Below are 22,892 nucleotides of genomic sequence, written 5' to 3'. Positions count from 1 at the left end.
ATCACACTCAATAGGAACCAAGCCTCCTGCGTCAAACTGACCTGCAGTCCTCTGCGCCAGACGCGATGAACCGGTTGTTGGAGTTCCACGCCAGTGTGAGAATGGGTCCGTCGTGGCCCTTCCACTGAAACATAGCGTCAATTAGTTTAATAGCACATGCAAGCTGTGAGGCGGCAGCTCAGTTGAAGTTTATATTCGAACAAAGTATACGGGTCATCAAACACGGAATCAGTCGTTGGGCTGAGATGCCTCATTTCATCATAAGAATACAAATAATGTAAAACGGGATGTTGAATTCGATTCATGATAAGCTGCTGGAAATGTCAAAAAATACAAATTTTGTATTGATCAGTGTTGTTTGTTCACAAAATTCAGCCCATACCGATTGAGGTAAGTAATCACCACGCACTTTGTATGTGGATCGCTCTTAAATGTAAATACAATACAACGATCCACAAACCGGTGGCTAAAGAAAACGGGACACCGATATCCAGTATCCAATCACAGTGCCTGTCTTGCTCTCAGAACTCTATAGCGGAATGCCGTTCATTTATTTCATCCGCTCACCCGAGCCCGATCCTGAACGCACTGGACAGTGGACGACCAGCCTGTCGATCTGGGCTGCCCACATCGGGCCCACATGGGGCCCATATGGTAAAATGGATGGGTCATTAGCTGAACATAACCATTGAATAAGATCTAAACGGGCTGCCCACATCGAACCCATGTGGGACCGACCCATTTGGTGGAACGGACAGGCCATTAGCTGAACGTAAATAATTGTTCAAGGTTCATTAAAATATTTGGGGGCCCGCCAGCCTATCACGGCCGGCACTGCGGCCTGGCGAACAGGCCTGGTGAAATATTCTGCGAAGTTTTTTTTTATTCTAGACAATATTTGATGGTTTTGATTTTTTCGTATGTTTTTGCAATTTAAGCTGATGTAGGATTAAGAGAATGATATCGTTAAAACAGGCCCGCCAGGTTCGCTTTGCGACTTGTGCGCTTGAGCCAGAAACCGTTGAAGACCAACTTGACGGATCTTCTTTCTTTCTATCTTATCTATCTGGGCTTGCCCACGTCGAGCCCAAGTCGAGCCCAGTACGACACACTACATGCTACTGGGTCGAGCCCAGTAGCATGTAGTGTGCGAGCTGAGTCATTAGCTGAACATAACCATTGAATTCCGGTAGTGTGGAATGCCAAGAAGGCAGAGTTGGCCTTGTCACAGTAGTCCCCACTCGAAGACTATGCGAGGGGAGGGTCACCCCAGCGTCGCCTGCCGAGCTGAGCCGTGCCTGAGCCGGCGCCCCCGCGACAGGGCTCTGGGACCATGGGACGGCGCAGCGATACAACACGGAGGAGAGGGGAGGAGAGGGAGGGACTGGCCAGTGGGGGCCCTGGGGTTGTGGGTAACAGCTGGCGCACGTTTTCTATTTTAATATTCGTGTCAAAAAAGCAGACGAATGAAGCAGCGCGCACAATTATTATGATATTCTAAGAGTTTGTTTATGCATGATGGAGCGTGTTCGTAAATTAGGGTAGACCGGGGCAAGTCGCCCCGCCGAGGTAAAACTCCTCACCGATGTTTCTCGGAACTGGCAAGGTTCTGGGGAAACATCCTCTCTTCTATAAAACGTGCACTATATGATCATTATATGAGCAAACTGGAAAAAAATTGTGATAACTCTTTAGGGAGATATAGCCAAAAAATTGTTTTTGGAGTGATTTTTATGTTTTGCAGTCAGATTATGCATCATGGCGTTCTTTTATTGTCGACATCAGGTTAACGACTTTTATGTATTTTAAAATACATAAAATAATAAAAATACATTAAAATACATACATCTTGTCGCCGTTCGCCGACCAAGTGGCCCGCGCGCGCGCCGCCCAGTCCCACGCCGGCCGGGCGGCCTTTGCCCTGGCTTCTGATTGGCTGAGCGGTCCGTGTGACCAGGCGAGACCGTTCGGCTGGGGTCGCGCCATCACGTGACCAGGGGATCCACGGGACCGGCTCCGAGGGCGCCCAGAGTCGCAGGTTGGCGGAAAAACCGGCTAACACCAGGTTTTAACCGTGCATTTATGTATTTTGAACAACTAGTGTCTAACGCTTATAATAATGGGTTGGTCCGTTTTAAATTATCTCTTGCTGGAGTGCAAGGCGTTGTTCTCTGACCGAACTACGTGATGGGGTAAAACGCCCCAGTAGGTCGCGGGGCAAAAAGCCCCATGGGGCGTTTTACCTCGTGTGTTGTTCCGAATACCCACTTCCTAATGTTCGGTAACTGGCGAACAGTAAGTTTCTATGCAATTTTATGTGCTTTTCTCAGCAAATTAATGGCAAAGGAAGTATTTTGTTAACATTTGCATTGCAATAATTTATTATTTGGCCTTATGAGCCAGGTGAAAAACCTGTACATACAATAGTGTCATAGCTGAACACCTGACAGGATGGAAGGTGCTAACTTCAGTTCCGTGCCTCCCAAGGTCTAACGGGCCTCTCATATAAGATTTAGTCAACTAGCATGTTTAATCTTTAATCTAGAGTATGGGGCTTCTTGCTCCAGGCCGTGGGGCGTTTTGCCCTGGGGTTGGGGCAAAATGCCCCATTTGCAGTTGCTTCACAAATCACTTCCTAGCTGGGAGTTCGATCATAAGTGAATGAATTTGACGGGTGGAATTTAAAGTAAAATGTCCAAAGAACGCATTGAGCACAAATTTGGCCTTCCAGGTGATGTGGGACAAAAGTTATGTAGCAAAATAAATTATCTGAGGCGTCTTGCCCCAGGCTACCCTATTAATGCTGTAAAAATCACCTCACAAGTTTGGAATATGAATAACAAATTGACAGGTAAAGCATAATAATTCATTTGCCTATTGGTGGGCAGAATGGTAAAAAGGCATTTTTAAAAATGCAAAAGGCATCAGGCGACATACGTTACATACGTTAACGCGCCTGATATTTGATGCTAAAAGAAAGGCACCAATCGGTAAGTCAAACAATCGTTGAAATAACGTCGGTGAAAACAAGGAGAAAAACGCAGTGACCATTGACCGCTGACGAGTCATTGTCTATTTATATACACTGTGTCATTGTCCACGCCACGACGGATTCGGCACCAGCCGTAAGGCCCTCTTTCCCCGGTGGCCGGTCCTATGCCCATAACCAGGCCCGTTTCAGACCTCACGGAACCATTCGGGGCTGGACAGTGGACGTGACATCACTGACTCCGCCGCGTCGGGGGCTCGGTCGGACGGAAACAGGCTGGGGACGGCGCCGACGGACGGCCCTCTTGTTATGGGCAGCTACTGGGACAGCACTCGCGATTTGAAGAAAATGAGCGGAAGGACCGCAAGTGCACCGTGGCGCCATCTGTGTCACAGTGTGATCGGTAAAACGCTGCCAAAAATCATACGACGGGACGCTCATGTTTCATACCAAATAGTAAAGATGAAAGCTAGTAAAATGGATCTAAATTTAATAAATCTTGACTAAGCAGCATTCCACGGTTCATCGACGAAGGACGGAGCAGTGCTGACTTATCAAATGATATAACAAGCATTCGCAATGCTCTATTTACTAAACAGGTGTACATTGAACAAAGTGCAGCAGTTTAGTGTGACCATCAGCTGATTATTTCACATGATGCATCCTGGCTGCGGTGTCTTGGTACGATTCCGCCCTTCTTCCCAGTAGCTGCACATAACAGTTGGGAACCGGTAGTTAGAAGAGTTCCCGCCAGAGCAGAGGTCCGATTTCGAGGGCGAGCCCGGCACGAGCCTGCTTACAGGGCTTACAGGTGCGTCTGCCAAACGTGGGCGTAGGAACCTCACGAAAAGTGGGGGGCCAGCGAAACTTCAATGTTACTTTGTGGGAGCCTCAAACCCTATGAAGAAACTATTGTAATTTTGTGCTCATTTCACCTTGTTGAACCATTTCCTGCTCTTCGTTTTGTATTAAGATTAAAAATAATGCTTTAGTTTAAAAATGGCTGAAAATGGCGGGCCATGCCCCCCCCCCCTGTTCCTACGGCTATGCTCCCATATATAAGAATCATCCACTGCACCATAATTATAACATAGAGCGGGAAGCGCACTATTTACCCTAAGCGCACTATGCTACGCGTGAGCTTGTCGCCAGACGGTATCATGGTGAACAACGCGAACACCGAGCGGTCACAGGTCACATACCTACAGCTAACTAGTGCATGTGAATCGCACTGCTGTCCGCCATGAACGCTACAAAATAGAGGTGGCAAAATGTGAACCCGGGGACCCGGTCTATGGAACCGGTCTGGACCCGGATGGGTCCAGACCGGGTCCCCCAAAATATTTGGCCGGGTCCAACCGGGTCCTATCATTTCCCTATACTTTATGGTAAATATTAACATCTTTTATGCTTTGGCAAACATAGTCATAGTTGATGCAGTTTCCAGTTCATAAGTCCCAATTCCACTTTTGAATTTTAATATTCCTGCAGATTGGGCTACCTATTTTAAAGCATACTGGTCAGTCTTGCTTCAATTTCTTATCTTGTCACCTACAACAGAATAAACAAGTTATGAGTGCTAGCAATCCAGAAAACATTTCACCAAATGTTTGTACGGATCACTTCCATTCAGTTTGCTGTACAACATCAGGGCTCAGCGCTCGGACCGCTTTTATTTTCGATTTATGCCAACGATTTACCTTTGTACACGGAGGGCGCTCACGTCGTGCAATACGCTGACGACACCCAGGTGGCAGTCAGCGGTGGGATCGGCGACATCGGCACCCTGGTGCAGCACATGGAGCACAACCTGGCCCTTCTTTCTCGATGGTTCGGCAAAAAACGGCATCAAAATTAACGCACAAAAGACCCAGTTCATCATTCTTGGCTCGCGACAAAACATTCAACGTCTCCCCACAGTCAACATCAAGTTAATGGATGCCGAGGTCGCCGCTTCCGCCGCCGTCCTAAACCTGGGTGTCACTTTCGACCAGCATATGACTTTTACCCCGCATGTAGACAGCGTTGTGCAAAAATGCACTGGCATCCTGTGCGGATTGAGCCACAGCAGGCACAGTCTGCCTCAGTCAACCCTGTTGACGCTCATTCAGGGACTTGTCATTTCGCGCATTTTATACTGCTTGGTCGTATACGGCGTGTGTAACAAGACCCAGATGAGGCGCATTCAGAAGGAGTTGAACTTTGCCGCCCGTGTCTTATCCGGTCGAAGGAGGTACGATCACATCAGCGACGTTTTGGACCGTCTTGACTGGCTTACTGCAGAGCACCTGTATCTATACCGCGGTCTTATCCTACTGAAGCGCATGTTAATGACATCGGAGCCCGAGTCGATCGCCGGCGACCTAGTCACTCGTGGTGATGTTCACCATCGTACCACACGGAACGCCGACCATTTAGTCATGCCGGCGAGTCGATCGGAGTCAGGCAGGCGTCGTTTTAAGCACTCAATCGTTACCGCCTATAATGCTTTGCCACGTGAGTTGCGAAACTTTACTGGAGGCTTTAAGAAAGAACTCAGGCAACACCTGCTTATGAAGCAGCGGGGCGGCGTCGGCTAGGTGTACTTTAAAGAGCAAGCGTGTGTGGGTTAGTGCGTGTGCATGTGTGCATGTTGACCTAAATGACCGTTTTTATCTTTGCGACTGCAGGGTGCGGAATAGCCACTGAACTATGTGGATGTGCCCCATGACGTAAATACATACATACATACATACAAACACCTAGCAATATTTTGAGCTGTAGAAATTAAATACAAATAACATATGTACGTAAGTAGGTATGACTGAAATCCATTTGTAAATGGTCACAAATCCAATTGAAGCAAGGCTGACCAGTGACATTCTCACCTGCCTTTTCAAAGACATTGACATACCAAAGTCACTATGCCCACCGGAAATCAGAGTTCATGTTTGATATTCAAATGCATTTCATAACTCAAACAGCTTTGAAATTATTTCTATCACGGCCAGAAGACAACTCATAAAACCAATATGCCCTTGCATAAATCCATAAAGCTAAAAATGAATCCAAGGCATTCTCCAGAACCCGTAGTATTGACCAGATTTTTAGCCAACTGGCGCCGCATGGTGGCGCTAGCAGAGCATCTTATACATATAGCGCTCTACTAGCGCCATCATACGGCAGCAGCTGGCAAAAAACTGAGTCAATACCAATACCATCCAATACCCTTCTCCAAGGCCAATGATTCCGTGTTGATGTGAAAATGGCGCATTTGAGCGTCATACAGGGGCGTAGGATCCTATACAGTTGGGGGGGCTTCAGCCCCCCCAACCTGCTGGTCAGCCCCCCCAACTTGCCAGGCAGCCCCCCAACATTATAAAATATGGACAAATTAAAGAAAGCTCAACTTCGCAAAGTTACAATTTTGGGTAGTAGTCAAGCAGGCGTCACACTTCTTTTTGCAACCAAGGAGATGCGCTGTAGGTTAGGCTGTAAGGTGTAGGTTTTAGGTTTTAGGTGGTAGATTTTAGGTTGTAGGCTGCAGGTTTTTGGTTGTAGGTTGTAGGTGAGTTTAGGTCAGGTTTGGTTAGGTTTGGTTTGGTTTGGTCCGATTAGAAAGCATCTCTGGAGTCTGGGTAAAGCGCCTCTCTGCTTTACGACTAACTACCCAATTTTGGCTTTAAACCTAACTTGGGCTTTGAAAATGTGCATTGCAATGGAGGGAGTAAATTTAATTTATAAAATGACTTTCGAGTCATTAGAAAGAACATACTAGCAAAACAAAACCAGGAAGGTACACATAAAAATCAACTGTGGTTTTAGCAAGCCTGAAATAATCAATTGGTCAACATGTTAGGACGCCAGTACAGCAGGCGTCACCAAGCAACTTCGGTTGCGGTATTTTACAAGAACGGTTATCTCACCTCCCGAACGTTGTCACACCGTTTTTGTAACAAGACTACATAGTAAAGTTTGAGTAAAATAGAGGTGAAATCAAGGCCGGTGAAATATCGTCAGCTGATTATGTTTACGATTATGTCAAATCTTTAAAATGATAACGTCATAATGAATAAAAATAAACTGGCATTATCTTAAATGGATTAGGTGAAAGAAATTTGCACATTCACTAACTTTTAACTGTTTTTTCATCTTTTTTTTCTAAGATATCTCTTATGTCTCGCCTTCAGAAGAAGGCCAAATCCTTTTTACGGAATTTGACACCATCGCAGGCATAATCAGCTGACGATACAGCACAAAACCTTTGGATGTTACTATGCGTGCGTTCGGCATCCGGATAATCAGGGAAAATTAACCGGGATCAGCGATAATTATCGGGGATTACGTTCGGTATCGCGATAATAAGACATGTTGAAGATAGGCACCCACCAATAATTTTCCGGCCGAGAATATCCAAACGATATTTTCCGGATGCCGAACGCACGCTAAAGCGGCGCAGAAAGCAGAAAAAACAACAAAACAAAGGCGCGACACTTGACAGCTTCGTTTCGTTTGTTTAGGGGTGGGTGCAAGGCCATGTGGGTGGAACTCGGACGGTAGGACGAACGATGAGGACAATTGTTCAGGGACGTACCCAAGATGGACGGGGTGCCCCCCCCCCCCCTCGGGGTTTTCAGGAGGCCCCCGTGGGCCGAAGGCCACCGGGGCCAAAATCACGTCGGAGGCGAAAGAAATTCAAGGGAATCCCAAAAATCACGTCAGGATATTCAGGGCCTCTGACCAGCCTGACAGCTAGGGTCCTTCTTACTTCCTGGGGCCTCCTGTGAATAACTGCTAGTGTCTGTGTCTGACCGCTAGGGCCCCTCTGACTCCTCAGTAGAGAGGAGGCCCTCTGTAAGAGGAGGCCCCTCTGTAGAGAGGAGGCCCCTTTAGAGAGGAGGCCCTCTGTAGAAAAAAGGCCCTCTGTAGAGAAGAGACCATCTGTAGAAAGAAGGCCCTGTGTAGAGAGGAGGCCCGCTGTAGAAAGGAGACCGCCTGAAAGCAGAAGGCCCTCTGAAGAGAGGAGGCCCTCTGAAGAGAGGATACCGTCTGTAGAGAGGACTTTCTCAGTAGAGAGGAGGCCGGAGGCCCTTTGCAGAGATGAGGTCCTCTGTAGAGAGGAGGTCCCCTGTAACTGTTAGAGACTAGAGAGGAGGTTCCCTGTAACTGTTAGAGACTAGAGAGGAGGTCCCCTGTAACTGTTAGAGACTAGAGAGGAGGTCCTCTGAAGAAAGAGTGCCCTCTGAAAGAGATAGACCCTCCGTAGAAAGGAAGTCCTCTGTAGAGAGGAGGTCTTCTGTAGTTGAGAGGCCCTGTGAAAAGAGGAGGCCCACAGTTATAGAGAGGTGGTCCTCTCTAGAGAGGAGGCCCCTCTGTGTTTTGATTTTTTTTTTTTGCAAATTTGTGTACGTACAGGTCAATACGAGATCGTGACTGTAATTACACCAACCAACCGTGTCAAATTGAATCGGAATTCATATGTGTACTGTGGAGTGTGAAGGAACTCCGGCTTGTACTACCATACTAAAAGAGCTGCAAAATTTGTGATTTGGAGCAGTGTTTTGACATATGCTTTTGCAAATTTTCTCGGCGCTCCGCGCCTCCGATTCATACACCAATCAATAAAAAAGGTGGTGACTATAATAACACCAACCCTGTCAAATTGAATCAAAATTCCCTAAGTGTATAATCGACTACAGAATGATGTTCCACTCCTCAGAAGCTATCAGTTGACTGGAGCGCTAGTTGTGCCGTTTATCACGCAATTAAGCGCCTGTCGATTGTGAGCATTAGGACAAAGTTATAATTTGTGAACTCAGCCCGTGTGATGCGGCACAGCCTACCACTCCAGGCAAATATTTGCCTGTGAAAAGTGGAACATCATTCTGTAGTCGACTACCTATACTGTTAAGGAACTCCGGCTTGTACTAGTATGCTAAAAGGGTCGTAAAATTTGTGTTTTGGAGCTGTGTTTTGACAAACGTTTTTTTTTTGCAAATTTTCGGCTTTCGCAGCGCTTCGCGCCGCCGGTTCGTTAACAGGTCAATAGAGAGATCGCTACTGTATGCTACTAATGCATTAGGCTAAAAGTGCGGTAACAATATCAACTTCTCGGGGTTTTTAAGTCGGTCGATACACCCCCCCCCCCCCCCCCCCAAGTAAGAAATCCGTGGCGACGCACTTGTATAGGTGGATTTAACTAAAACTACTGAGCCGAGTGACTTATAACGATAAAGCTTCATCTTAGAAACGACGAAGACGAAATGCCTTTTGATCTCGACATACTCGCTCCCCCTCCCCCGGTCGTCAGAATTCATCCATCAGACCCGGCATGTCGGCCGACCTGTAACCCCCCCCCCCCCACAAAACGTTCGCCTAGATCCTCCCTTGCCCTCTGTAGAGAGGAGGCGCCCTGTAGAGAGGAGGCCCCCCGGGATCCTCCGCCCCCCCCCCCCTTGGCCAAATCCTAGGTATGTGCCTGCAATTGTTTCGTGCATTTTGGGAGTATTCGTGTGGCTACACGACCTACAATTTTAAAAACAAAATTTTGCTTCCAATGATATGCAGAATGCGGGGGTTTTGCGAAATACTACAACAGAAATTGTTCTGTGACTGTCCTGTTTTACCGATCACGATCCGCCTACTTTGTCGATACCGCTATCGTGGCCCTAGAAGTAATGGAGGAGGTCCCTGAAATAGCCAAAAGGGAGCCATTAAACAGTCTACAATCTTTACACAAAAACTTGACCCTTCCGAAATGAAGTGGGTGATTGGTGAAAAATGAGTACCTAGATTTTAGGAAAGTGCAGGGGTATCTCCAAGGAACCCCTGAAACAGTTTGCCAAACAAGGGGATAGGAATCTAAATACTGAATCAATCAAGAAATTGAATCTCTCATCAGCCTTAAGTATAAGAAGAGCATACATATACCGTTTTAGTGGCATCACTTTGCATTTGAAAAGAGCGGGAACATACACTGCATAAATGTGGTTGCAAAACGTTGAGCCGGAATATAAATACCTACGCCAATTATTTTATAAGCCTGGATCCAGGGGGGAGATAAGTCATATCCCTCAAGTCATAGACCCGCTTTTTACCACCATGGTCAACGCTCCCTCCCCCCCCCCCGGTCAACACCTTTTCCACTGCTGGTTTTTTCCTCCCCCCCCCCCCGCTCAGCACCTTTCGTCGCCGCCCCACCGGCGTCCGGGGTTCAGCCCCCCCAACCTATTTTGCGATCCTACACCCCTGGGCGTCATATATGCTATGCCTTACGCACGCTAATCTACTGCATAAAGGTTACAATTTTGGAACGCGTTCGGGAAGAAATCAGGTAAGTCTCAGAATCCTTGGCATTTATTCTATATCTAGGTACTAACAACAAAATGTAGTTTGTTTTCTACGTTAATAAATTGGCACTTAAGTCATGATCGCAACCTTGCAGTACTTAAAATTTTATTGTCATTACGATTTTGCAGTACTTTAACCCCAACAAAATTTTGCAGTGATTTAACGCCTGTTTTGTCCTTGCATTGCTATCGTGTCGACATTTCTGGTGGACCTCAAGACGTTTTGATGTTTCTATTTTGATTTTGAATGTTTTCTCGTTTGGGGCCTTGGTCCTTGGATAGTTGATAATATTTGTAAGGACTAATGAATTTTATTCTAAAAACGAATATCTTTTACCAAGAATATTAGAAAAGGTATGTATCAGTATGGTTATCTTGTTCTATGTTGATGTTAGATTCTGACTCTGGTGAAGGCACTGCTCCATGGATCCCCAGTTCACATCATTTTTAGCAGCTGTAGTAAAAGTGGCTTAGGTTAGCATGAAATTCATTGGTCTACTTACTTCTTATATTCTTAAATATGACCTGAATTTGGTTATAAAATACAAACTGTGAAGCAAAGTGAAATGACCATGGCATGAGTTTTTTACTTTGCAACACAAGTATGCCCAATTGGAAAGAAACTATTTTCTTCTTGCTATACCTACAACTGTACACAATTTTCATAATGAATTTCGGGAACGGGTCCATCTGGTTCCAACGCTGACTTAGCCCGGGTCTGACCGGTTCCGGAAATGTGCCAGTCAGACCGGGTCCGGGTCCGGGTCCCAAAAATTTTCAGTTTTGCCACCTCTACTACAAAATCAAATACATTGCTTATGACTTGAGCGCTACACAGCGCTACAAAACACGCAAACAACCCCATTCCAAATGTACCCATACCCCATCCATAGATTGCTGTTAGAGGCAAGCCCCATCATGTCCGATTTGGTCCGATTCGTTGGCCGCTGCTCCTCACGTAACCACGACTCCTCCGTCTGGCTCCGGCCGGAATGTTATCACAGGGCTCCCCAGCGGAGCCAAGGCCGGCGGTTCGGACTCGCGCGCCGCCGAAACTCAGGGCTCTAGCGGAGAGATTGGAACTATTATCCCGGACAGTTATGTTTAGCTACTGAAAAGGAGTCGGAACTGTACTAAACTCCACAGCGTGCAGCCAGCGGAAGAAGTCAGCTTTTATTGTACGACTAAATTGTACGACTAAATTGCAGCACTTTCCTGTTCAAGAGAGTTATTTATGATGATTTACACGCCTTTACGACGGGCATGCCACAGTTTTCTCGTCTTTCTTTGTCTTTGTCACAATAAATCGTTGCCAAGGCAAGTAGGGCTCAAAACGGATAGTTATTGCATTCATGTTCGCGATGAAACAACAAAATAGTGGAGACAGTCATTATCCACATATCATGACTCATGAGCCGTTAGTAGCATAAACGTCGTGACTTTTAAGTTTTTGCTGGTATTCTTAACAAATCAAACAGAGTCGGTGCTCTTACACACTGCATCACTTTCGTACGAAAGGAAAATGAAATAGAAGCGTAACGTAAGGACGCCTCCACTATTTCCTAACTGCAGCATTTTAGCCTTACGTAGATGGCGCCACAGAACAATGTGGACATCCACCCGGTTTCACCACACATGGGTGTGAATTAGCCGGCCCGCGCAGTGGCTGCCCATAACACGCTCAAGAGCTGGGCGCCATCTAAATAAAGCAACTACCGTACCTAAAATCTACCAGAATCTTGGCCATCGAGTAACGAAGGAATCAATGGCTGAAACTATTACGAAATAAACCGACCGTCTTTTCAACCAGGGCTGCGGAGTCGGAGTCGGAGTCGGAGTCGGCAGTTTTGCCCGGAGTCGTAGTCGGAGCTGGAGTCGCTACAATCTTACCGACTCCGACTCCAAGTCCAGAGTCGGAGTTAACACTGCATGGCTCAAATACATGCCCTTCACTTGGTTGTTTGGCGATATTTCGCTCGTTGACCTTTCAAAATAAGAGTTTGGAGTCTGTTTTGGACTTAAAAAAAGCTGAAGACGGCTGCTGCGTCTTCAGCTTCTTTGACAAGTACTTATTTGCAATGCAATGCCTTAGAACATGCAAAGGGGTCGCTTCGCTTCAGGCAAAATAAAAAGATCTCCGACATGAAGTTGATTTCATTATATGGAACAGGGCTGCGGAGTCGATGGATTTTCGGCGACTCCGACTCCGACTCCGGCTTTCAAAAACCAGCTCCGACTCCGACTCCGACTCCGGGCAGAATTGTCGACTCCGACCGACTCCAACTCCCGACTCCGACTCCGCAGACCTAGCAGGGCTGCGGAGTCGACGGATTTTCGGTGACTCCGACTCCGACTCCGGCTCGGGTTTCTAAAATCGACTCCGACTCCGACTCCGACTCCGGTCACAACTGTCGACTCCGACCGACTCCGACTCCGACTCCGACTCCGACTCCGCAGCCCTGATATGGAAAGCCCGGAGTCGGGGCTGGAGTCCGCGTCGGAGCCGGAATCGATTTTTGAAGCTGGAGTCGGAGTCCGAGCCGGAGTCACCTTAAAATCCATCGACTCCATCCAGTAGCGGCGGAACACCTTCAATTAAGGGGGGGAGGCATTGCCGACTTTTGGTCCCATTCTTTCCATGCAACGCCCATAGGGCTAATGTTAACCCTCGCCCATGTAGGGGGGGGGGGTTGGTGCAACCCCCCCCCCTGAGGTTTTTCGGAAATAGTGCAAAAACGGCGGCGCGCAGCGCCGCCAAATTTTGGGTACCTTATGGGGCAAACCTTGCGCATCTTTTGATAAAAAAAATTTGACCAAGTCATGTCAGGTCACGGAGTTATGACGTCACAAAGGGAACAGCCTCCAGCCGGATTTTCACAAACTGAGTGCCAACGCCCGAGGTTTCCTGCCGGTGGTACGGACATCGGTTGATGGATCGTGATGAAACTTCCCATGCATGTTGGGGCAAGTATTGGCTATCATATGGTATAAGAAACTTGACCGGGTCAGGTCAGGTCACGGAGCTATGACGTCACAAGAGGAACAGCGTCCGGTACTATTTTTGAAAAGCGCCCGAACCACTATTTTGCTAATTCTTGTCACCTCAATGAGAATATGCAGCAATATTAGCTTCTATAGGGAGCAAATAGACCTCCCAAATCCAAAAATACAATCAGATTTCAAAAATTTAATTTTTGATTTTTCGAATTTCTTCCGCCGACTGTGACCTTGCCGACTTCCGGCGCTCCCAACGCGCCATTTTTAGAGCTAGGGAAACGAAATACATACCAAACGATAGAGAATTGATCAAGGAACACGATAGTGAAGTTTTCAAGTCGATATCTCCCACCGTTTTTGCCGCAATCGCCGCGGAAAGTTGAAAAAAGTCTATTTTTCCGAAAATTTGACCTTTGACCGGTCAAAAGTAGGTCAAATGTTGACCTAGGACCAAAAAATATACCACCAATCGCGAGATCTCGGCGAGAGCAATCCGTTGGTCTTTTCCGCTAAGCTCTACGACGCTCCGTTTTCAAACGCCAAGGGGGGGGTCGCACCAACCCCCCCCCCCCTGCATGGGCGAAGGTGGCAGATCGCCGTTTACGGGCGAGGGTTAAAATGCCGAAATCAAAGGGGGGCACGGTGCCCCGGTGCCCTCCCAGTTCCGCCGCCTATGATCGACTCCGCAGCCCTGTTTTCAACATCTGAAGAATATAGGTAAACGTACATATAAAACGATCAGAATGAAGAATCATTGACAAAAATAGTTACAATGTATGTACGGTATGTACTTGGGTAAGCGTTTTGTTCCACACTTCACCGCCCCTCGAAATGCATTGCCTGATTTTCGAAGCAGAAAGCGTGACAGGACAGTGTGTGGTGAATGGTGATTTGAGTACCTATGGCAAGCCGTACTTTGCTCCACGCCACGACAGATCGGATTGTCGCACGGGGTGTGGTGCGTCCCTTCTCCCGCAAATCCCCCCCCCCCCCCCTCCGGTCGGACCACCCCTGGGGAGTCACCGGGGTCGAATGTGGCGTCGAACGGTCACAGGACCCGGGCGGGCTCCAGTGGACAACAACAGGCTGGGGAGTGGGGACGGCACCGACGGGTGGCCCTCTTGTTATGGGCAGCTACTGGGACAGCACCGCTATGTGAGGAAAATGAGCGGATGGACCACAAATGCACCGTGGCGCCATCTGTGTCACAGTGAGATCGGTAAAACGCTGCCAAAAACCATCCGACGGGACGCTCATGTTTGATGTTTCATAGCAACTAGGATGTAAAAATTTACTGAGCCTTCGCACTAAGCCACATTACACGGTTACTCGAGGAACGACGGAGCGGTGCTGACTGATCAAATGATATAACAAGCATTCGCAATGCTCTATTTACTAAACAGGTGTATATTGAACAAAGTGCAGCAGTTTAGTCGTAGCCTTGGTGTATGATGATTTCACATGCTGCATCCTCGATGCGCTGTTTAGTACGATTCTGCCCTTCTTCCCAGTAGCTGACCATAACCATTGGGAACCAGTAGTTGGAAGACTTCCCGCCAGAGCAGAGGTCCGATTTTGGGTGCGGGCACGGCGCGGGCCCGGCTTACGGGTGCGTCTGCCGATGGATATCCACTGAACCAACACTGAACCATGATAATAACAAAGTGTCGAGCGCACTATGTACAGTGGATCTAGTAAGGATCTCCAGACGAAACTAGATGGCGTTGAGCCTCAGTCGAGTCCATGTGAGATTCAAGGAGAGGTCACTACCGAGCTGAGCCCGGTGGGGAGGTGGGGAGGGGGGGGGGGGCGGGGCGGGTGGCGAGGTCACGGTACGGGTCACCTGTCAAACAGCCCCGGCGCGGTGGGGCACTGCCGCAGGCAAATGGCGCAGTCCAGCGTTGTTCCATATCGCGGTGGTGGGCCGGGCGGCCGGTTAGCTTGGCAGTTGGCTGCTTGGAAGGAAAGGATAATGAGGCATGGGTTTGCTGTGGCCGGTTCATTTACTGTCAACTATGATGAACCCAAAGTAATGCAACTGTGATGTTGGTAATGCAATGCTAGCGAATGCTCCGGGCGCCCAGTAGCTATAAGGATTAATATTATTTATGTCTCCTGCAATTTTCATTGAACATAATTCAAGCAATAGAAAGATCGTATCGTTCGCCAGTTTTTTTGACCGGCTGGCGTTTCTTGCGTAGAGCGCCATTTGGCAAATAAGTATCACGCAGGTGATTTTTTTTACTGGTAAGATGGGCCTTTAACCCTCGCCGGCACAGGCAATTTTGAGTCCTTCGACGGCACAAGGGGGGTTGGTACGACCCCCCTCTCGTTTGGCCCCTGATGAAGCTAGAGCTTCGCGGAAAAAACGAGCGTGTTGCTCGTCACGAGAGGAAGCCAATGATGCCCAATTTTAAGGTCCTAGGTCATCGGTTGACCTTCCAGGTCAGGTCAATGACCCAAAAATCGGGAATATCGGGACCTGTTAGAAAGTCGTAAAGCGTGGCTGCTTAGGGGGTTTCCGGGGTGCTGATCACGAATATCGTGTTAGTTTTGATCACATATGTCGTTAAGCGTTTAGACCAGGTTGGGTCAGGTCAGGTCAGGTCAGGTCAACCGGCAGGGGTCGTGACAGGTATTCGTAATACGTGTCAACCGCCTCTGACAGCTTCATAACATCTTACGAAGGCACCAAAACTACTTCGTAAATGTTCAAATGGATGCCAAATTCAAATTCAGCTCCAAAAACTAGCCTAGAAACATGTAAAACTCGAAAAAGTGAATCGAGGTCAACAAAGGACAGGTCAATGATCTGACCTGACCTTCAGGTGACCTTGACACCCACCCTAATGCATGGGAGCAACATCAAATCACATGTTTGAACGTTTGAAACGACGAAAAGCTTGCAAACGCGCGGCTAATGCGAGCCGACATACGCCGAATCGCGATTTCGGCCAAACATGGTCACGGAAAAGAGGTCACAGGTCAAAGGTCATTAGGGTCAGGGTCATGAAATTTTCAGGGTGAGTGTAAAATTGATCAATGCGAGGGTGCTGAAAGTTTCGTCGCGATCGGCTGCTTTTTACGCGAGTTATTCGCGAAAAACCTTGGGGGGGGGTAAAGTCAAAATTATCGCTTATAAATGTTTAGCCAAGTGTCATTTTTAAGAAAATATTTTTGGACATTTTTCTGGAGCCATTTCAAATCTTTTTTTCTTTTCTGATTCTTTTCGTCCCGATAAAACCCACCAAAACTGAACGTGTCAAATGAAAAATATCTAACTCAAATAACAGTTTAGAAAAGCCTCATCATGCATCATGAAAAGCATCATGCAACTATCGACTGAATAGTTGCATGCTATGAATGCGTCCTAGATTTCAATTACCTATCATTGTTCAACATTTTGGCTAGAACTGACGCTGCCTCTGGCTTTCCCGTTTGTTTGAGATAATGATTCCCTTCAGTTGCATTCTTGCTGGTTCCATTTGAACAGGATACCACCATACCGGAGTGAACGCACCCGCAACCATCATCCCCTCCCCTCAGCCTCGGCGCAGTGGCGGGCGGCCCACTCCCGGCGCTACGCGCGCCCCATGCGCCGTGATACCGCGTCACTCCTCCTCCCTCCTTCCCCCACAATGACCGGTGACCTCACTTCCCTCGGGATTTGGACTCGCCCTACCCCGACCGTAGCGCCACGTGGTGGCTCTGGAGATCTTAAATAGACCCACTGTATGTACATATATACCCTGAGCGCACTAAGCTATGCGTGAGCTTGTCGCCAGCCGGTCACGGTGTCCAGTAAATGGTGAACAACTGAACGGTGAACACCGAGCCACAGCCACCACAGGTCATATATGCGCTAGTGCATGTGAATCGCATCGATATGAACGCTACGAAATCATCTAACTTACTACTGAACGCTATTAAACACGCAAATAACTCCTTTCCAAATAAACCCATACCCATTCCCCATCATTAAACTGCTGTCAGATGCATGGAGGAGGTCTATCTATGCCCCATCATGTCCGTTCCCCGACTGGACAGTCGGCCGGGCAGCTCACGCTCCTCCCGTGACCACGACCCTCTGCCTGGCTCCGGCCGGAGATCGGAATGTTATCGCAGGGCTCCCCAGCGGAGCCGAGGCCGGCGGGGGCTCTAGCGGAGAGATTGGAAACTATTATCCCGGACAGTTATGTTCAGCTACTGAAAAGGAGTCAAAACTGTACTAAACTCCACAGCGAGCAGCCAGCGAAGAATCAGCTGATTGTACGACTAAATTGCAGCATTTTCCTGTTCAAGAGCGTTATGATGATTTACACCTTTTAGGACGGAAATGCCGCAGTGTTTTCCGTCTTTCTTTGTCTTGTTAAAAGAAATCGTTGTGAAGGCAAGCAGGTTCAAAAATGATAATTGGATTCATATGCTGGCGATAAATGAGGAGTCATTAGCAACATAAATGGCGTGATTTTATCCGTAGTTTTATTTAAAGTTTTTGCCGGCATCCTTATCAAACAGAGCTGGTGTTTGCATCATGCATCACTCTTGTACTATGGATTCGCCGCAAGGAAAATGAAAAACAAGCGTTAAGTAAGAAGGGCTCCTTCACCATATTTTCTAACTGCAGCATTTTAGCCTTACGTAGATGGCGCCACAGAACAATGTGGACATCCACCCGCTGTTTCACCATACATTGGTGTGAATTAGCCGGCCGGCGCAGTAGCTGCCCATGACACGCTCAAGAGCTGGGCGCCAGGCATTTATGGTATTTATAGTCACCGTGGGCGCCACCATCCCGACTGACTGTCTTTTCAACTGAACTAGGGATGCAGAGTGGGAGTCGCAGCCGGAGTCGGCAGTTTTGCCCGGAGTCGTAGTCGGAGCTGGAGTCGCTACAATCTTACCGACTCAGACTCCAGAGTCGGAGTTAATACTGCATGGCTCAAAGTCATGCCCTTCACTTGGTTGCTTGGCGATTTCACTCGTTGACCTTTCAAAACAAGAGTTTGGAACCCTGTCTTGGACGAGAATTGTCATTAAAAAAGGCTAAAGACGGCTGTTGCTTCTTCAGCTTTTTTTACCTGTTTTACTTTTTAAACCTGTTTTTATTTTTCATGCTATTTAAAAAGTACTTAGTTGCAATGCAATGCAATGCCTTAGAATGCGCAAAGGGGTCGCTTCAGGCAAAATAAAAAGATCTTCGACATGAAGTTGATTTAATTATATGGACTTTATGAGCAATGCCCGGAGTCGGGGCTGGAGTCCGCGTCGGAGCCGGAGTCGATTTTTGAAGCTGGAGTCGGAGTCGGAGCCGGAGTCACCTTAAAATCCATCGACTCCGCAGTCCGCAGCCCTGTTTTCAACATAATATAAACGTACAGTCTGTCTTAAAAGTACCGCGAAAAGTGATGGTGGATCCACCAAGCCTGACCGAGGAAGGGACTGCTATAATTTGAAAGTCACCGAACCAATTGACCTTAGGGAATGGACGAGGATGTCATTTGCTTCGGTGACTCAAATCTAGCAGGCTCTTACTCGGTCAGGCTTGATGGATCCACCGTTACTTTGCGCGGTACTTTTAAGACAGACTGTACATCAAGAAACCGATCAGAATGAAGAATCCTTGACATAAATACAATGTATGTACTTGGGTAAGCGTTTTGTTCCACACTTCACCGCCCCTTGAAATGCATTGCCTGAGTTTCGAATCAGAAAGCGTGACAGGTCACCCGTCACTGTGTGGTGATTTCAGTATGGTAAACTCACGGTCGTGGTAAACCGTACTTAACGACGCGACAGATTGGAATGTCGAACGGTGGGGTGAGTCCCTCCTCCCGCAAAACCCCCTCTCGCCCGGACCGCCCCCTGGGGAACCACCGGGGTCGGTACTCGGTTGTGGTGGCCCAGGACCCGAGCCGACTCCAGTGGACGATAACAGGCCTAGGGACGGCGCCGACGGGTAGCCCTCTTGTTATGGGCAGCTATTGAAATAGCACTGCAGTTTGGCTTATTACCCATTTGAACCAGAATGGCAAGCAAACCTCAAAACTTCGTCATCTTACGTTAGTTACATCATCAAGGTGGTGGCCCTCTTGTAATGTCTTGCGTTATCCTTCATATATTTGGGCACGTTTGTGCACTGTCCTTACTTGCACGTTATGTATTGCTAGCATTAGCGCCCCATCGATGCAGATACGATGAGATTTTAGGGTCCGCAAAAATAGGGAGTTTTCGAGAATGGCTGTGAAGTTAAACTCGGTTGGAGTCGACAGTTTCAGCCCGGGGTAATCGCCATAATCTTGAAGAATTCGACTCCAGACTCGGACATGTGACGTCCATTTTCACCAGTTTAGTACGCTGACACGAAATTTTAGTGTCAAGACCTACATCGAATATTTCGGGGTTTGGTCAGGGCATTTTCTAGCTGTGGATAAATTTCTGCGACATGTTCAAGTACCGGTAAAGAGTCATAGAGTCTTGAAGGCCGCGCGTAGCTCCTAAAGACCCCACTAAACTCTAAGAGCGGATCAGACGCTGGCTTCCTAGGGACTCAAACCGACCGCTGAGGGCAGTTTTGAACACCACTGCTTCGCCGGTATACTTGTGAATACCACTCCGGTCTCTCACTGTTGATTTGAAGGCTCAGGCGCAGATCTTTGAGGGCAGCTTGGGTAGACCTGCGGGCCTCCACCGGCCTAAACGGCCCCATACTGGCCTCTAAGAGCCCCATCGGTGTCCAGGGGCCCATCGCCATTTCTGAGGGCCCATTTCGACTTTGAGAACCATCCTTACGACAGGTCTACGAGGGCCTACAAGAATCTTTGGACACTGATCTTTGAAGATTTCTGAAAACCTTTGCTGACCAGTGACCTCCAATAGCCCAGCCGAGCTCTTGGGGCAACACAGGGCTTTTGCAGACCCAAAACCGGCATCTGAGGGGCCATGTGTGACTCTGGGTAGGGCTGCAGGATCCGGAATCAGAGTCTGGAAATTGGGAGTCGAGAGCTTTGACCGGAGTTGGAGTCGATTTTGGCTTTGGAATCCGGGGTCGTAGTCGAGTCGAACTTAAATACACAAAATATTGCATGCAAGAATTTTTAGGGAGGGCGAACCGATTGCTTCGATTAATTTCAACTTCTTCTCAATGAGTATCGGTAGCATCTGCACAGTGCACAGGGGCCCGTTTAGGGGAGAGGGAGGGGGTACTTCAGACCCATTGTGCACTCCCCATTACCCCATTAGTGGCAGGGGGGGGGGTTGTTTTTATCCACCCCTCAGGTTTTTCGGGAATATCTCCGAAACCGCTGAAGCTACGATGCTGAAATTTTCTGACTTTTCCTAAAACTAAATTGGGCACATTCCCTGAAAATTTCAAGTTCATAACTTTACCAGGGGCGGCTCCAGAGCACTGGGAATTGGGGGGTCCTATTCGTGAAGCGAGTCATTTGGGCGAAGATCACGATGCTGCACCAGTTTTACGAACAGTGAATGAAAGGTATCATGTGATAACATACACAAAGTTATTGTGCATCCTCTTTGACACGTTTTTGCTATAATAGGCGGATCCAGGCGTCCAAAAAGGGGGGTTATTTTTTACCTCCCAACATAGGTGCCCTGACACCGCCTATGCATGACCAATACAATTTTAGTCGTTCTCTCATAAGAAAATTGCAACATAACAAGACCATTGCCACCCTTTTTAGAAACAGTACCAACAAAAACCTTATTTACTATACTTTTTGTGTACCCCCAATCTCAATGATCTGTATCCGCCTATGATTTTTGAAAATGCATATTTTTAGGATCCATGTGAATTCCTGGTTCATTCTCTATCGATCGGCAAAAGTTGCGTTAAGATTGGTTCAGAAACCTGGCCGTGATAAACAGTCTAAAATGTATCTGCAATTTGCCCTTTTTTTACCCCCCTCTACCCCCCTATTGACATTTTTTAATTTTATTTTTTTTTTTAGAAATGTAGATCTCGTTGAGCCAAATCGAATGCCGTTTGAATTTTGAAAATCGGCCCGTTAGATCTCGAGATATCAAGGGGGGGTCGTAAACAGCCCCCCCCCTGCCACTAATATGGGGTAGCCAGGAGCCTGCCACTAATAGGGTTAACCCTCGCATGACTGGGGTATTTTCCATAACGCGAGTGACTGAGGGGGGAGGGGGGCTCTCCACTTCCAGAGCCCCCCATCTCCGAAACTACTGGCCGATCGTCAAAATTCAAACGGCGGCCTGGAAAAACTGTCGAGCGAAACCCATTTTCATTGACCTCGAGGTCACCGTGACGTCACAGGTCCGGTCAAAGTAAAAATTATCAGCATTTTTGCTTGTTCACAATTAAGGCTCTGGCCGCCGGCTGACAAGTCCGATCAGGCTCATCTTTGGTTTGCGCACTCCTTGGTATATGCCTTAACCCTTAGATACCCTGAGTGTACCTAACTTTCACTTCGAATTTTCAGGTCAAGGCCAAGTCATCCTTGGTCACGAAAATTGTATATCATGTATCGGTCACGTGACGCATGTTTTATGGTCCATTTTACTCGAAAATTTCGAAAATAATGTCTGTGTCATTTGAGGTCATTTTCACCTGAATTTACCGGATCTCAGGTTACTTTCAGGTCAGAAAAGGTCAAATTTTGAAAATTATTATTTTTTTCAACAAAAAGGTCCCTATCAGATACAGTTTAAGCTCAGGAACACGATGGCTCCATTTATATTGCTGTGCGATGTTAAAAACGTACATAAAAATGGTTTTGAAAAATATATAATTGTAAAATTTTGACAATAATGCAAATAACTTGGCTATTTTTGAAGATATTGGGCTAAAACTTGCTACAGTAATAAGTGTGTGTTAAATCACATATATTCCTGTTCTTGCGAAAAATCGAAAACTTTTTGAAAAAAAAAATAAAAATAAATATTTTCTGTAATTATAAATACACATTTTTTCCAAACTTGTCAAAATTTTGAAAATTTGAGATAGCAGCTTGATAGCTACGTGTATTTGTAGTCCTCTCATGCAAAGAAATTGGATCTAGCTTATTTTGCATCAAAATCGGCCGACATGACGTCACTCTGACGTCATTTCCGGCCAAACTATGATAGCTAAAAAGTTGAAATTTTGACACAAGGTGTCAAATTAATGCCGCTGAAGGTACCGCAAGGTTCGTGTTAATCCGTCAAACGGTTTAAAAGATATTGCCGAAAAACGAGAGGAAAGCTCTGTGGAGCCCCCCCCCCCCCCCCCCCGTCATCCACGGGTTAAAATACTGTGCCCTGCTAAAACTGACGTCACGGGAAATGGGTAAGCACTAGGGTGACCCACGTGCTCCGCAACGCGAAAAGGGGGTATTTACGATCGGCGGGTGTTTGGTTGTTCTTGTGTCGGTTGGGTTATCTATCCATTTCGGTCGATTGCTTTTTGATGGCTAAATGGTTTGGTTTGGAAAGAATACCCATCACATCGAGGTGCCCGTGTCTGATAAGCATGCTTTCTTCTTCAGAACCTGTAAAATGTGTTTTATAATTTAGGTGCGTAGTTTTATGACAAATGAGAGGCGTAGATAATTTTC

The 22,892-nt window shown here is 47.3% G+C and overlaps 1 protein-coding gene across 2 annotated transcripts in view; it reads right to left on the bottom strand.

Annotated features, from left to right (window-relative positions):
- Positions 1 to 22,892, bottom strand: part of LOC122381697 (intraflagellar transport protein 80 homolog) — a 68,075-nt gene that overhangs the window by 19,773 nt on the left and 25,410 nt on the right. For both annotated transcript variants that reach the window (XM_043366180.1, XM_043366181.1), the window contains exon 5: positions 42 to 124. In XM_043366180.1, coding sequence (XP_043222115.1) covers positions 42 to 124 — 83 coding nt within the window. The remainder of the gene's footprint in view (positions 1 to 41; positions 125 to 22,892) is intronic.

This window comes from Amphibalanus amphitrite, unplaced genomic scaffold, assembly GCF_019059575.1.
Source record: "Amphibalanus amphitrite isolate SeventyFive unplaced genomic scaffold, NRLGWU_Aamphi_draft 000125F_arrow, whole genome shotgun sequence".
NCBI classification, from domain to species: Eukaryota; Metazoa; Arthropoda; class Thecostraca; order Balanomorpha; family Balanidae; genus Amphibalanus; species Amphibalanus amphitrite.
The sequence above is the reverse complement of the archived record's forward strand: the minus strand, read 5'-3'. Positions and strand labels throughout refer to the sequence as shown.